Source organism: Serinus canaria, chromosome 1A (genome assembly GCF_022539315.1).
Source record: "Serinus canaria isolate serCan28SL12 chromosome 1A, serCan2020, whole genome shotgun sequence".
Classification (NCBI taxonomy): Eukaryota; Metazoa; Chordata; class Aves; order Passeriformes; family Fringillidae; genus Serinus; species Serinus canaria.
Genome location: NC_066314.1, coordinates 45,292,643 through 45,310,270, shown reverse-complemented (window position 1 = coordinate 45,310,270; position 17,628 = coordinate 45,292,643). Strand labels below are relative to the sequence as shown.

The following is a 17,628-nucleotide window of genomic DNA, read 5'->3' as shown; positions in this document are numbered from 1 at the left end:
GAAGGCTGTGAGAGAGTAACAGGAAGCCGTGTGGTCTGGGTTTGGAGTTTTATGGGTTTGTGTGACAGTCTGAGCTCTGTGAATGGATTGTAGATTTTTCTGTATCTCGTTTGCCTCCTCCAGACACATCCCTCTTCCCAGGGCATGCAACACCAGTCTATCAAATCTGGGGCACTTGTGACCCTTTTGTCTCAAGCAACTATTAACTCCTTCCTTCCTCTTTGCAAATGCAGCTCTCTTTCCCTGCAGTAATTCCCACATATCTCTTTCCCACTGTCTGGGTGGAACTGGGCATCTGTCAAGCAGGGATGGGTGAGAAAGGTGATGGCAATAACTGTTTCTTCACCCTCCAAATAGACTTTTCCTAATGGTGCCTTTTTAGTGCCTTATTGGTGGCAGAAATCTATGCAAGTGTAAAAAGAGCTCACCCTGATCTGCAGTAGCCTGTAAATTAGTCTATATCACATTCATACCTGCATTGTCTAGTTGCATGGGAGTACCAGTGTGTTCCAGTCAGGTGCCTAATGAACTCTGGCATTGACTGATCCTTTTTCAAATGATCAGGAGATCTGATTTAATACTTTGCACTTCCTCTCATTCACATTGACATTAAATTCCTGTGATTCTCACTCTATCTTAGGCTATTTATATAAAATACATCTAATGGAAATATACAATTCTCATTCTGCTTGTGTATTTTGTTTATACCATATAATTGTTTGGCATGGGTTTTTTTCACTCTGTTCCTATAATGGCTAAATACTCATATGCTCCCCCTTCAGTGACTTTGTTGTAATTCATCTTCCTTTAGTTGTGTTGAAAATTTCTCACTTATGTGTGTGTGTGTTTTGTACCTTTACAGGGTGCACTGACATTTTTATATGATTTTTGTATTTATTCACTTCCATTGGCTTGTAAGGTTACAGCTAATGTGTGTTACCTGCTTTCCTGTGCTGAGCACTGCTGCAGTTCTTTGCTTTTTACTCCAGGGGGCAAGAAATGCTTTATTCTCTGGTACAGCAATTCTGGGATTTAAAATACAAGTGTAGGGCAGCCACCATGGAAGATGGTGTCATAAATAGAGGGGAAAGACCTCTAGTCTGCTTCCTTTGTCTATGCAAATACCTAGCAATAATAGTCTTTCACGACCTACACTCTGCAGAATTAACCCGACGCTTTTAATAATCAGTGTGAGAATATTGGTTGCCATGGCAACATATTCTGTGGTAGTACTAGAGTGTCAAAATAACCTAATGAAATACCATGCTAAGAATGTTTTAGAAATTGACTTCTAAAATAAAAAGTAAATAAATCCAACTAGCTTTACAAGATACAGATAGATTCATGAAGTCTGCAACAAGGGAACAACTGTTTTCTAACCAAGGGAGTTAGTTAGAATAATGGAGTGGGGTATATTGTGTTTATCATCTTTGATGCATCAGTTGAGATAGAATTTCTAAATATTTTCCCTGCTTAAATTCATGGTATACCAACAACTTTTGTGTTAAGAAGTTAGCACAAAAGTCAAGAGTTGAGTGATCCTTAGATGTTACACAGTTTGAGTTAGTGCCTGTCTGTGCAGTGCCTTTGCTTGTCTTGCAGTTTCCATCTTTAGAGCTGCTGCTGTTTCTCTGCTTTTCCTCCCTACTTTTCTTTCACTTCTCTGTTCCCTTCCTTGCAGCAGACTCCATGCATTTCTTTATTCTGTTGGCTAAAATCATCTGCCAATCATCTCCCCCCTTCTGTTGGGGGTTGGGGTTTTTAAGATGATTTTTACATGGACCCCATAGCAGCATAACTTTAGAGTTAGTGTTACCATCGGATTGACAGCTGTGATCAGCCATTGTCTCAAACAGTGCTATTCTGGTCCAGCCACTCCTGAAAGAAGTGGTCCTAAACCCAGCATTTAGTATCTGAATATCAGGCAGATTGCTGAAGCAAATTTGAAGCAGGCTAGAACAGCTATTTCATATACCAGTTTAAATAGGGACAAAGAATTAGTGTATGAAAATTACTTTTTGGTTGTTTTTGTTGTTTTGGTTCTTTTTTTTTTTTACTTGAAACAATTTTTGTTGATATGAGATTTTAAAAATCATTCTTTACTGGGTTAACTTTCCTCCTTCTTCTCCTAAGATTAGTAAAAATTGCCACTGCAATTCAGTTGGGATTGTCCTGTGTAGCAAAATAACATAAATATATGGGAACTGACCGCTGTTCCTATTTCTGTCTGTCATAGAAAATTAGGATACCGGTTTAAGCAAAAATCAGCATGTTTCCCTTATCACTCAGATCAATATGTAAGCCACAGTGTTCATGAGTCAGTGATTATTCCTGATACTTTTCATCCCTTCCAGACTATAAAGCAAAATAATACAGGTCATTTTTAAATACATATTTTGCCTAAAAAACAAGATAACACATTTATTACTGATAAATATAATGCAAAACCTGAAACCTCATCTTTTGATTGATTTAGTAGTTTCTGTCTGCAAAAATCTTGGACCCGTCCAGGCAAATGTTAGTTTTTATTATTTGTGGAGTATCCTAAACCTAATGATATTACAGCAAATTTTAGAGTAAAATGAAGTAGAATTTGCCAATTTCTTGATAATAAAGACAATAAATATTTTCTATGTGTATTAATATGTTCACTCAATTTTAAAGTATAATCACAGATAGCTCAATATGCACCTTCCTTAGAAAGTATTATTCTCATACAAGTTTAACACTTGAGTAGGTACTTTGGATTAAAATTGCAGTTTATCTTTTGGTATTTATGAATGGGACACTCTTAAGTTCATAAGATAAAAAGATTCTTTACAATATACATCATTGTGTTTAATTTGAAAGTATTGTTTCTTTATGCACAGAGGCCTTCTTCAATGCGTTTATCACCAAGGGAGGAAGAAGATGATGATGCAGCTGAAAATACTTGTGGACCTTCTGGTTTATGGGAGGCACTCACACCTTGTAATGGATGCAGGAACCTCGGATTTCCCATGCTTGCACAGGTATGTGATTCCCTTTTCATCATAAAACTTAGTAACTATGGAAGAGATGTTTCATCTCTGCCTTAACCCTTAGAGTTATTTATAGTCTTGCCCAATTCCCTTCAAAATTGGTACTTTCACTCTTCATTTTAATGTCAAAAGCTGCTTCCAAAATTAAATGTTGAAGGTTCAGTCATCCTGCTATAATAATTATTCATAACAGTTTAATATGGAGACTGATGTTTACTACCCCTATTTTAGACAGTTGCTCTGTTGGATAGCTTTCTTTTCCATCTGGAAACAAATTTTGAAGTTGCATAGCTTCCTTTGGGATAAGTACTCTATTTTTGACCAGCTTCTAATTAATATAATGACATCTCAGCTACTTTCTTTATAGAATTAATTGAGGACATCATGCATAACTCAACTGATGTAAGAATATAGCCTAAGACTCCTTTTTGAAGATTATGTAAGTTAAAGAAAAAATCCCCAAATGTTTTCAAATGCTCATCATAATACAGAAGAGAATAAATAGAAGTGGGTAATGTATTTCAGTCGAAGTCCCAGCAACTCTTGGAGCAGACCAGTCTACAGTATCTACCAAAGCATTCCAGCAGCTGTGTCCTGAACAAGTGATATTGTATTGCTCCAGCACAGGATGATGCTTATTGCTGCTTCTGGGTCTCCCTTGTTCTCTCTCCCCCACCATAAATTAGCACTCTCGTTTGTGTAGCATTTTTTTTTTTGTAGCATTGAATGAAGACCTGCCAAATTTCTGTTTAGAAATGTCTGGTTTTTTTCAGTTGCATCCTAACTTGGCACTGCATTTAAATAGCCTTGTCAGATTCTTGTGTACCACATTGGAATTCCATATCCTGTCTCCCCACAATTCATACACTGTTGCTTTCATACCGTGACTGTACGTTTTATTCCCTTTAAGTCTCGTGGACTTGCACCTGTTTGAAGTCAATGCTGAAGCCTTCCCTGCAGTCAATGGAAACAGGATATGGCAGCTCATGTGCTTGAATAACAATGAGCACTGCCCTGTCTCTTGATAAGGAGCCTTTCTGTTCCTTTCCCCTTTCAGTAGCTGTTTCCTACTTCATACTATCCATCATTTTAGACATTTGGCAAAGTGGGGCATTGTCGGAATCATCCTGATTTACAATGGGGGTACTAGTTACTAATTCCTCGTTTTCAAGGATTTGTTTCAAAACATATTTCTTAAATGGAACTTTTCTTATTGAAATATCACCTGTGGTTTAATTATTGTTAAACTTGCCTATGATGAACATACATGCTGTTTTTATTTCCTAATTTTAGAAAATATTTTTTGTTTTTCTTGTTTTTTCTTTTGGTAAGGTATACATAAAGGGTGCTATAAAATTGAGGGATGCCTTTGAAAAGTGTAATCAAGTGTGGTTGTTTGGCTGGTTGGTATATCTTTCCTATTTGTAAAGGGAGATTCATTTCAACTATGATGTCTGTTTTAAGATAGTGATTCCTGAATTAGTGTTATTCATTGTACCTAAATTTTAAGCTCAAACTTATGATATCTCATGCTTCTTGCCCTGAGACCAATAAGATTCTTAATTATAAGTACAACAAAGAGTATATTTATTGTGCTTTCATTTATGATATGACAGATTGCCTTTCTAGATTGCTTCTATCCATGAAAATTCATGACAGTGATGGTTTTGGTCTTTTGTTGATTTCTTTTAATGGGAGAAAGGAAAGAAATTAGGTAGTGAAAAGCCTCCAAACTAAAAGCCAGTGACTTTGGTTTTTATAAATTGTTGCCATCAGTGCATGCAGTCTTTCAGGCTGTTAGCTGATCTCTTGGATCTTTCACATTTACTTCAGAATGCAGCAGAGAACATCTTGTTCCAAGGGATTGAAAACACAAAGTATATGTGTAAGTTTCTGGATTAAGAACAGTATCTGGAATTGGTCTAACAAATTATATATTGTGTGCAATAGCATTTTTTAGGTAGAAGTACAAAAATATGTTTGTGATACTCATGTCAGTACACTAACATATCAGAAAGGACAGACTTCATCATGAAGGAGCAGTGAGATAGGGGTATTTGACATGGTGTCTTAAAATTTATACTCTCCTAAAGATCCAAAAATAGGGAAAAGGCTCTATCAGTTACTCTTGGACTCAAACAAGTTCATTTTTACACTTCTTTATTTAAAAATAGATTTTACAATCATATAAATGTGTTTGCACATCGAAGGTGAACAAACATAAAGATTGATTCTTGATTTGTATACACAGTCAGAGGCACAATGATAACATGAAATTGACTTTTAGGTGAGCTTATGAAAATGTCCATCTATGACCTAATGAGCTAACATTTTTCAGTATGCCAAAGGAGAGGGCAGTAATCTCCTTGTCATACTTGATTTCTTTTTTGCAGTTAGGGAAAAAAAGCTTGTCTGGAGGTACTTCTGGCATGCAGTGTGTTATTGCTGTCTCTGCTGTGCTGGGAACTGTCATTTTAGAGAGGGCTACTGTAGAAAGTTCTGCATGAAATGTTATTTAAGACCTAGCATAGCAGTAATACAGGTGTTCTCAGAACAATCAACTCTCTTTTACAGTCTCAGAATTGGTGAAGTGCTGGAAGAGCTTTATGGAAAAATCTTTGTGCCTTGTAAAAATTTCAGGGGTTTAGAATATGCAGCTGGATTTTTGGAGACTGGAATTGAGACATGTCTTCTTATTTTAGCAGAGAGTGTATTCCATTTGTTGGTTATGATTTAAGGTTAATTTGGGCTGTTGCTTTGTTCTGGAGTTAATCTTTGGTTTAGGGCAAAAATTCAGTACCCACATAAATATTCACATTTTCTTGAGAATAGAGCAGCATACTCTGAATATATGTATATAATTCCATTTTCTTTTTCATGTATAGCATACTTTGAATATTTCTCTGCTAAGAGGCAAACAGGGCCTGATGTACAGAGATAAATAGAGGGCAGTCTGCAATGTCAGAGAGATGTGTGCTGCAGAGCTCTATATGATCCCTCCAGTTTTATCAGTTTAAAGCAAGCAGTTCACACACCTTAATCTTGACAGCCATGCCAGCATATTTTTCTAATTATGATATAAAGTAATTGTGAGATAAGGCAGGTTTAGCTCTGTCCCATTTAGGATGCTGCTGGGTCAGCTTGACTGAACTGTGACTTAAATTGTGTTGTGTGTACAGCTTAAAAATCCTGACAGTTATTCTGTGTGTTTGACATGATGACAGCCAGGAACGCCTCATTTGTTACACCTCTATTACAAAATGAAAACAATGTCTGTAAAGAGAGCAGTGCAGTTGCTATGGAAAATTTGAACTTTGATTCAAAAGCCCTAAGTATAAATCTTCATGTTGCCAGTTGCTGGGAAGCATGGCTCTTCACAAAAAATATATGGAAAATTTACTTAGATATTTAAATGCTATGTTTCTAGCTTAGTGTCAAATTTTCATCTTTTAAGAGGGAATGAACTTCTGGGAGACCTTGACATTTTCCTTTAAGACTGATCAACATTCTGCTACATAACTCTAGGATTCCTAGAGGCAGGAACTCCAGCAAATTTATCATGTGTTCTCCTGTGGAAGAGAGACGTTCCCCCCACAATGCCTTTTATTTAGACGGAGGGAAGAAAAAGTGGACTCCTAACTATTATTTTAGATGAGAACTGTATGCAATAGTTTCTTCATCAATACAGGCTATGCTGGGAATATTTAAAGTTTGGAGTTTGATGCATCTTTTAATAGGGTTATGTATTTCATGTCTGCCTTCCAGAAGATCATTTTGTCTGCCTGTACTTCTTATTGTAAATTTTAAAAAGTAATATTTAATGGGAAGAGATTTTGTATACCGTTTGTATTGTAGAAGCTAGTTAAGGCTGTTCTGTAGAAAGCATGATATTGAAAATTATTCTGTTGCAATTATTTTTAAATTTTCAAAGTCAGCTCAGGATACATGAGAAATGAATGGAATAATTAAGTAAGGAGCTAGCTCAGTTTTCACATGGAGATCAAATCTGCTCCTAAAAAGCCCTCTGTACTAATGCTCTCTGGAAAGAGGCAACATGGCTCTATGTTGTCTCTTTCTGGGGAATTTTAATATTGGGAATTTTATTTGGCATTATTTGTTTTCATTTTAACATATTCTTTTAGTTTGAACTCCTATTTTCAGTTGCCTCGAAAATTTTCTTAGATTTTTAGCTCAATGCAAATGTTCAAGTAATTGTTGAACTGCTACGATGCAGGGGAGGTAATATAAAAGAGAAAGTGTTTCTTCTTTCTATCTAAATCAAAACAGACAAAAACAAAGAACAGGTTTTTAATTAAACAATAATGGCTTAAGTGCTTCAGCTTGGTTTTTCAATCCGTTAATAACTTTACCTTTCAGTGCATTCAGTGGAAGCACATTTCAAACTAGACTGGTAAAGAAGCAGATTTGGCTGATCTTTCTTAGTGCTGAAGTTGTCCAAAATTAGAAACAGAAATTCTTGTGGCATTATCTAATTTCTATGTTTTAGGGGAGGAAACCTGTCTCCTTGTTTAGTGGTGATATAGACAAAGTGGAGAAAGCTTTGACCTAAAATATACCTGAGGCCCTCCTCAGGTATATTTTAGGATAGCCAGAGTAAGATTATTATATTATTATTATAAGTATGGATAGCCAGAGTAAGATTATTATATGATCTGTAATACTTTCCTATAGTTTCTAACCTTTTCTGAAAAATATTTTTTTCTTCCTAATTTAGTGGAATCAATTATAATTTTACTTAAATGTAAAATTAACATGTAAAGCTCTACTACTCATAAAAAATATTTCTGTTAAATTCTTGATTTGCAGTGTTGCAGTAAGCTTAAAGTCTTATTAGTAACTTCAGGAACACACCACCCACACACTGAAGCAGCTACCGAAAAGTGCAATATGCATTCTGCCTAGAAAGAACCAGCAGGTGATGATTATACCCTGCTGAATGGTGATAGAAAATAAGTATATTGAAAACATTGTGTTTTATTTTAGTGCTTTGCTACATTTTCTGGTTGTGTTTGAAGGAATGAAGCTGAACGTTTCATTCTTGCATATGGTATGTATTGCATATGTAGCTTTTGAATTTCCAGTAAATTTGGAGTCACCCATGTAAATTTTTTGTGTCTTCTTGCAAATGGCTTTTTATGTGCTAGTTGTGTAAAATAGACCCCCCTACACAGGTGGGTAGTACAACCAGAGAAGTTATGATCCTTGGGTATTTTCAGAATTGACTGATCAAGCTCCTAAGCTCTGCTTCAACTGCAAGTTTGGACAAGATGACTTCCAGAGATCTCTTTCATATAATTGCTAACACCTATGTTCTGTAATCTTCTGTAAGGCTATGTGACCTCAGATGAGATTATTTCTTTAAAAGTTTAGGACTGCTTCTGCAGTTTGTAAATGACTGGTTTTGAAAATTTGGCTATCCCTGTTCAGCACTGTGTAAATCTGGTCACTGTTGGGATGTGTTATCTCTTGGTGTGATCATGAAACAGCAAAATTAAACAGGATGAGAAAGAAAGGAGAGAGGTGTCAAAATGTACTGGAACTATTTGATGTATGTCAGAAATAATCTGAAATATTGCTGACTGTAGTGGTTTACGAGATTAAACTTATTTCCTAATAATGGTACTCAAATTCATGTTGAAACTACTGTTGAATTGAACACTGTCACATACCTGGCTGAAACATGTCACAATGGTAATCTGTGAGGATCTTACATAGTATAACTACATCTATGGTTTAAAATTTAGTGGTAACCAGAAGACACACTTTCATGGAATGTCTTTGCTTTCCGTGCTGCCTCTCCAATTATGGGAAAATGGAAAAAAATCAATTTGAATTGCCCAGTGAATAGATAGAAGTAGCACATGGCAGTTAGTTTTGTACATGAAAGAAATTCTAACTTCATGTTAAAAACTTAGTGATTGGACTTTAACAGCTTCATAACAGAAATAGTAAAGCAGTATATTAAAACCTGAAAACTTATGTTGATCTTCTGGTTCTGACTGAATTGGGCTACTATTTATTCAGTCTTGATGTTTCCTGGGGGGAAAAGCCATCATAGATATATTGTATTTGTTGCTCCTACTATAGTAACAGGAGGAAGAGTTTATGCACACAAGTGCTGATGTTGAATTGTCTGGAGTTAATATATCTGTTGAGTGGGGATATCTGGACATGGTGATTGTGACATGGATTTGCTACACTGATTAGCCATGCAGTCAAGCTTTGTGTCAGGTTGTATTTCTGTGAAGGGCTGTTCAAAGACACTTGACATTTTGGGACTGTTTTTGAGCATAAAAACCTATGTTCTATTTTTTGTTTGTTTGTTTTTAATTATGTTAAAAATACATCTGAGAACTAAGCTAATACTGGAACTGGGAGGGATATGTTTTCTTACTTCAGTTTTCATAGTACAGAAAATCATGTCTTTGTAGAGTGAGTCCATGAGAAGTCTGTAAAATTTATAGACCTTATTTCTTTCTGAAGAAAAGACCTGACTGACAGCTGGACTTTTAAAAAGAACAACTCTGTACCATCTAACTGTGAATCCTCTCTTGCTGTGCAAAAGGAAATGCATGGCTTGGGTTTAAAGTCATGTCTCGTGGTTTTATTTTACTGAAAACCTTGAATGCTGGTGTCCATTATACTGAGTCTAAAAATGGGATAGATCCTGAATCAATGAATTTCTTAAGTATAAGCATTATTGTCTCAACCCCACTTGGGTTTCCATGCAAATGGAGCTTTATAGAGAGATACCTTATATTTTCATCAAAATTCAAAACTAGTCTAAGACTTACAGTTTATTAAAATCCCAAACTGATTGTTATGATTTGTTTCACTGCTAGCAGCCTGTAATTGAGAAGAACTCATGAACTGGATGTAAAAGAAATGAAACTCAATTTGGGGGAGTCTGTATTTAAGATATCAAAGGGAAATATATAAGACTACATTGTCTCATGTTTTCATGAAAAAGTATTTTGGATTTACTTTGGATAGAAAATGTGATCTACCAATTATAGTGAAATACTTCTTTTTACTTTAAGGTCACTCAAAAAGGCAGTTCAGCTAGAAAACAGCAATCTCATATTTCATGGTTTTTTACCTAGAATGTTAATCATATATATTGCTGTAGAATGTAGATGTTCTATTCACTTTCCAGAAGCAATAAGCAGTTTGTTTCATAAAATCTACTATGAAAAAAGGAAGTCACAGTAATGCTCCTAATAGTATGGAGAATAGCTGTGCTCCTTTGGTGAAAGGGGGAGATAGCTTTTTTTGAAAATACTTGTTATAAATATGTCTTTGTATAACCCAAACAGTCCACTAGGCATTTTGCAATTTTAGGAGATAAAAGGTGTAAGTGTGAAGACATTGAGGTAAATTAATAAATTGACAGTATCATGCCAACTGTGTTATTTTTGGAGGTGCTATAATTTTTAACATCCTAGTTTTTGTTTCACAATATTTTATACTGTGAAGAAAAAGAGAGAAAATAAAATCTTTAGGCAATGCTAAATCTTATTTATAGCTACCTAATTTTGAATTTAACAAAATTGAGTGTATAATTCTCAGACAATGTTTTAGCCCAACAGTCTAAGTGCTTGCAAACTAAAAGGTTTGTCCCTTATTAGCTTTTATGATTAGCAATACTACATACAGACAGCAGTTATATATACACATAAAGGTTTTTTTAGTGAACTGCATTTGTGACAAATAAATATTGACAGCAGAACATTCCTTCAGAAACCCATCTGGATATTCTTGCTCCGTGTATCATTAAGAATGTGTCAACATCTCTGAAGGTATTTGACTGGTTGCTTTTTACTGTTGAACAGGAAGCCACTGTGAGCCAGCCAGTGTGAGATATGAATTTAGGGATGTTTTAACCACATGCCTAGTTTGTGAGCTGAATTTATGTGCAAATTAAACACCAGGGCACTTAGGGTACACAGCTGACAAAGCAGAAGGTTTTGCTTCAGTCCTTTCTTCCCACTTCCAACGTGGACAGTCTGAGTGTATTTTTTTTACAATCTCTTTTGAATGCAATAATGTTCTATTGGAAGGTTCCTGAGCAATTTATGAGGTGCCTCTCAAGGATAGCAATCTAAACATCTTTCTCCCACAGTTATTTCTCATCAGGACTGTAAGTTCAAAGAAGAACTCCTCACACTCCACAGTTTGGATTTTTAGTGGCTAGAATGTAATTTTTTGACCCAGGAAGAAAGACCCATTGCCAGGGGTTTCCTGTTGTCTGGCTTTAGGTGGTTTCTTGTGACATCCAGACATTCCGAGTAGGAAATTTCTTTTATTTAACAACACTGTTTTCTCAATAATGAAAATTTGAAAGGATCTTGAGTTTGCAAATTACTTGAGTGTTTAACTTCTAGCATTTACATTGCTATTTTGAAGATGAGTTATTATTTGATGAAATATAAGAGAATAATTGAATCAGAACCTCGAGCAATAGAATCATTAGGGAAAAAGTTCTTTTCTGAGGACTTTTTACCATCTTGGTTCTGGGAAACTCTGACATAGCAGTTTCTTTACATATGAAGGAATTAACAACATTAACAGAGATTACCTGTAATAAAAGTATTCATTACAGCTAGTATGACTGCAAACCTGCAGCAAGACCCCTTAATTCTTGTTAAATAGGCAGAGTGGTCACTGTTCCAAACTGGAATCTTGCAGTGAACCTATAGAAAAATTTTTAAGTTCACATGTTATTGAAAATGTGATTTAGGTTCCCTTATAATCTTTATTAATTTTGTTTTATGTAATCTTTACATTCTGTTTCCATTTCACAATATCTAGGGCTGAGAATTTGCAATGAATGATTGTCATACCACAGACATCGCCATCTTACCTGCTGAAATTCAACATGGTCACATCAGCCCTCATAAAATTGCCAAGATTATAGGCAGTATGAGGAGATAGCACTGAGCAGTGGAGCTTTTTGTATCCATTGAACTAAAATCCATGTTATGAATGTGAGTGGGCTTTGGCACACTTTTGGCCAGGAAACAGCAGAGTTCATAGGTTCCCATTCAGAACCATTCTATGGTATGAAATAGAAAATTACTGGGTTATTTAGGAATATAGGAGATACAGGCAATAACCTCTTAACTTGTGTTTAGTGCTAATGTGCATATTTCCCCTGTTGCCATGGAATAACTTGTTTTACTGTTTTTAGGCACCAAGTCTAGCTTACAGAATGAATTTACTTTCCCTCCAACTGTCTCTTACTCTTAGGCTTAGTTTTCACATTTCTGAAATATCTGCAAAGTTTATTTGGTACTATTTATTTAGCAAGTATTAGCTTTTAGAAATTTTGCATGCTGCTGGGATCTTTAAAGAAAAATCTCAAACTTTTTTCCTGGTAATTTTGTATTTCACTTTTCAGTTATGTAACAAAGAAAAGTATGATTCACAACAAAGTTCTTTCGCTTTGACAATACAACTCTTCATAACTTTAGTATTTTGAAAAACATTTTCTTGTTCTTTCTATTTTACTGTTGGGAGCATGTGTAGGAGAGATTTCTTCTAAGAGAGTCTTGGTTTGTGCTATTGCAATAATAACTTTTATACCAAACATATTTCAATTTTTCTTTCTTCAGCGTCAAAAACTTTTGAACATGGAAGATTGCCTTTCCTAAAATAGCGAATATTTATTTGTCTCATCTATCAAATTCATTGTATGTGATAACATTAATTGGTTTCTATTGTGCAAATTTTTCAGAGTATTTACTACAGAAAAAGATGCATGTGCAGAGATAGAATATTTTTTAAAAAGGTGTAAGTTATTTGTAATAGATAATGGATTGAATTCTGGTGTTAAATCTCTCCTTTCAAAGAAGATTTCTCCCATAATATGTCATTTTAGTGAAGTTATCTGCTCTCCAATCAAGTCAGTTTACAGCTGTAAGGTTGTTATTCACAGAGCAGTTGTGTTTTGCTTCAAGATTTACTTAAGTGCTTTCAGTTCTTCTCACCTTCACAGCAACACATGCAATTTTCATTTAATGGCACAGCACTTGACAGAAATTAAGCGATAAAATGTGAGAAATGTGAGTCTGCTTAACATAGAGTAGTGCATTAATTGTTTTCTGCATTTGCTGTCCAATATTGACTTCAGTATAAGGTTTCTCAGTATCTAACATTTTCCATGGTTACTGCCCTTATAATGTGAGGAGTTAGTTTTCATATTTGCTGCTTCAGTTGGAGCTGTGTGTATGTTTAAAACCTAGGCATTAGAGCATAAGCATCTTGCAGAGAAATATTGTTTCCATGGAGCTTAGGTTTAAGCTCATTTTATGGGTTTTTTTAATATAATAGCCTTTATTTTAAAGAGGCATTTTCCTACAGCTTCAAATTCAAACAAGACATAATTTTTTAAACTACCTTTCATGAAAACAATAGAAAAAAAGGGAGGAAATTTAAACTGAAAATTGCTTTTTAGTTTATAGTTGTATTTTTTTCAGCTAAACTAAGAATCTTTTATTATATTACACTATATCACCACACACAACCATAAGTATTTGCATAAACCAGATTATGTACACTTTTAGTATATTCTTTGTCACAGTGAGTTATTTATTAGAGGAAGCATCTGCTCTTTTCCATGGCCTGAGTGTTGAATGCATGGGAAAGCATGTAACATGACTACAACAATCTAGCTTCATTTGAAATGCTGAATATCTGCCAGTTAGAATTATGAAAACACTGCATAAAATATAGTGACATGTTTCTGCTGCTGAGGTTAGCACTGCATTCATTATGCTCACAATTTACCCCTGTCTTCACACGTTTATAGTTTAGGCTATATTAGTGAGTTTTGTGTTGTAAGGCATTGTAGGAACCTTTAGTTTACAGGGGTTTATGTCTGTACAGTTTTTGTATGAACTATTAAATTCAAAACATGGATTTTGGAAATTACGCATTGGAAAAGGAGAAAAATAAACCTATATTTGGGGTGTTATATAAATAAGGCTCATTTTTTTTCATACATAAAGTTTGAAAAAGTAAATCTAAATTTTGAATGGTTTCTGAAAAACTAAGCATCATATTTACATTTCTAACTAAACAGGAAAACTCTAACACGCTTTTTAAAATTGATGTTTTTCTCAGCTCTGTAGAACGCTTTCTGAAACTTAAAAAGGCTGTTTCAGGTGTTGAAGGGAAATAAGTATTTCAGTGAACTCTGTACATGTATTATTCCTACAACTGCAAACCTGTAATTTCAGATGTTTGCTGAAAGAGTAAAAGTTCCTACTCTTAAAATCCATACTAGAAATACTTTGTGCAGACCACAGTAGATCCTCCAGTGTCATTACCTTTAAATGAGATTATTGGTGATTTTCCAGATTCTGCAATATATCATGAACCTTATTATATGTTCTATGACAAATTACACATTCAGGTGTTTCTAGCTGTCATAACAATGAACATTTATGATAGTTTGACTCATGAAAAATTATTCTAATTGTATGATACTATGAAACTTGCTTTGGTTAAATTATTAGTAATAGGTGTGTTTTTACTAGCCATAAATTATAGTACTATTCCTTATATCTTTGACTGGAAAGGCAGTCAAAATAAATTTTTCATCATCTGGGGTGTGGGCTTGTTGTGACATAGGAAATACTTTCAGTTGTTTTTGCTTAGTACATTATTGTGGCAAACTTGTGCAATGCCATTCAGGTTCACACATTTCCCTTTCCACCTTGCTGCATGTCAGAAAGCTGTTCTAATTATCTTTAGTCACTGGTCAGGACTTCTTTCTTGCTTGAATTCTTGATTCCTCTCAGCAACCTTCAGTTACTCATCATTATTATTTCAGTGTGAAGTGTCCCAGTCCAGCAAGGTTATGTATCAGTCTGTTTACAAATGTCAAGAAGTCTGCAAGTACACTCAGACTAGATGTAAGGAATTTTTTTTTTTACAGTGAGGATGGTGAATCACTGGAATAGTTTGCCCAGGGAGGAGGTAGATTCCCATCCCTGGAAACCTTCAAGGTCAGGGGCTCTCAGCAGCCTGGTCTAGTTTAAGATACCCCTCCCCATAGCAAGGGGTTTGACTAGATGACCTTTAAAGGTGCCTTCCAGCCCAAACCATTCCATAACTCTCTGACATACATGGGATAAATGCAATATTCATTGCTCACTCTCAGGATAATCAGGAGCTTTGGGTTGATGGAGCATATAATAATAATAATTCTCCAAAGTTTCATCAGTAACATGTCATAGTACTCTTCTAAGGAGCAGCTGGGCAGAATTTATCATACTGTGATAGAAGGGCAACCACCTGGATTCTAGGTGCTGGTCCTCTGGCCTTCAGCAAGCCAGAGGAGACAGCACAATACCCTGGTGGATCTCAAGGGGTATCTCAGAATTTAATAGCTATTCTTCACTATCTATATAAATGAAAAAGATATTTCTAAAGGTGGCCGATACATTGCATTCTTCCTTTCTGTGTTTCCCAGATTATTTCTACTTTAAGAGGAGAGTCATGTGTGACCCTGGTAGGTTGTCCCATGTTCCAGGGAAGTAATAAAGCTTCAAGTGACCTGATTTTTATGGGAAAGGATATTGACAGAATGAAAAAAATTCTGTAAAGTACAAATTCTATCTTCTTGTCAGAGTGTCAGTTCAGATTAGGTGCCTCCTGAGTCTCTATCATTCTATTCATAGCTCTTACAAACACAAACTTGCATATACCTCAGCCCTTAATCATACATCATTCAGTTTGATTCTCCAAAGGAAGGCAAGACTATATAGAAGGCAGAAGCAAGGGAAGCTAGAAACCTAGAAAAAATGTGCGAAAAAAAAGGTCCAACTCAACATCATGTAGTTCTTGAAGATTTAGTCATATTATGGCACATCATTTCACAATTGTGTATAACCCTTTGCAATGGGCAAAAATAGATATTTTAGGAACGATTTCATTCCCACTGATTAACAATCTCTTACCCCTGTGCAGGTTTCAGACAGTGTATCATAGGTGTTTTACTTTTAAACTTAGCTCAGAGGAGACCTGGCTGGCTGCAGGCCTATGAATAAGGGCCACAGTGTGTCCCTGTCATGTGCTCTGCACCTTCAGTGTCACATTATGTTTCTTTCTACAAGACAAAAAATCTAATTTACATTGATCAGTATGGGTGGCTGTTCTCTAGTGATTTCCCACTAGAGTGACTCACTCACTCTCAATGTTGGAGTTTTTTTTACTTCTATTGTGTATGTATTTTTATCCTTTCCACGAAAAAAAAACCCTACATATTTTAATGTGCTAGAAGCCCATCACATTATTTTTGTGAAGTTATCATTTCAAATAAGACTAAATTCTGTCTTGATGTTGGTGGTCAGGTATATATCTCATATTCAACAATTTGGAGGGGTTAATAGAAATTTGAGATTGAATAATCTCTATTTTTAAAACAAAAATTAGACTCTGATTTTGATTTCAGGACTAAAGATAAAGGAATAGTATTTTTAGGATCTTTTATTATTGGGTTGATAATAACTTGGGCATGTAGAATTACTGTAGTTGTTGCAGTTGGTCTAGAGCTTTCAAGAAAAGAACAGAATCACCTTGCTTCACACTTGATAGTTAGAATCTTACAGCATATGCTAACATTAAGTTGGTAAATTAGTTTAGATCTTAGAAATTTCTAGAAATGCTCAGTATTAGCAAAAGGGAGAACATTTTGCGATAGCTGGAAGACTTTACAATGCCAGGGATGAGAAATTTTCTTTTTTCTTTTTGTTACATAAGCACTTTTTAATAGGGGTTTATCATCTTCACTTAATGGGTTGATAGAATTTCTGGCTTTCTAAAGTATTACCAATCCTTTTTTGGCTCTAACTCATTTAACTTCTGCTGGACATACTATTATATTTTATTTATTAGAGAGATAATCAGGAAGACTTTAATTGCTGGTAGCTTACATTCTAACAATTTTCTGAGTAACCCCATCATTTTTATTTATTCTTCTCTGACATTTATGTTCATGCAATGTTAATTAAAGAATGTTGAATAACATTCAGAAAATCAAATTGAATGTTAAGAACAATTAGGAAAGGAGTAGAGTACAAAAAAATCATTATGTCAGTATGACTGCTTGGTGAGCCATCATCTTGAATGAGGAAATCTGGGAAAATGTCATCCCTGTCACATCATTGAAAACTGAGAGGATGAAGGGTGACAGGGATGGTCAAAATCCTGGAACAGCTGGGTAAGTAGGCTAGTATTTCTCATTCCCTAAAGGAGAGGACATGGCAAGTGCATATGTCTGTGACATCATATGGAGAGGATAAATAAAGAACAACCCTTCATTGCCACCTAAATTATAAAACAACAGTGTCAAACTTGGTGAGATAGATAAAAACAAAATGGGGACATGAAAACTATGAAAGGGGACATGTGCTCTAAAGGCAACTTGAGAAGGTAATGCTAGAAAGTTGGATTGGTAGACATGCCAAACAAACCTTTTGACTATGAAATGTGAGACCCACAAGGTGTTGCAGAAGGAGAAGCAGTTACTGCATGCTTGACCTAATCTCATGTTGGTTTCACTGTTCTCTAGGTCAGCACT

At 35.2% G+C, this 17,628-nt stretch overlaps 1 protein-coding gene across 1 annotated transcript in view; it reads left to right on the top strand.

The window, feature by feature from the left end:
* ANKS1B (ankyrin repeat and sterile alpha motif domain containing 1B) overlaps window positions 1-17,628 on the top strand; it is a 410,803-nt gene that overhangs the window by 98,824 nt on the left and 294,351 nt on the right. Inside the window, exon 9 of the mRNA XM_050969884.1 lies at window positions 2,871-3,011. Within this exon, the coding sequence (XP_050825841.1) occupies window positions 2,871-3,011 (141 nt within the window). The remainder of the gene's footprint in view (window positions 1-2,870; window positions 3,012-17,628) is intronic.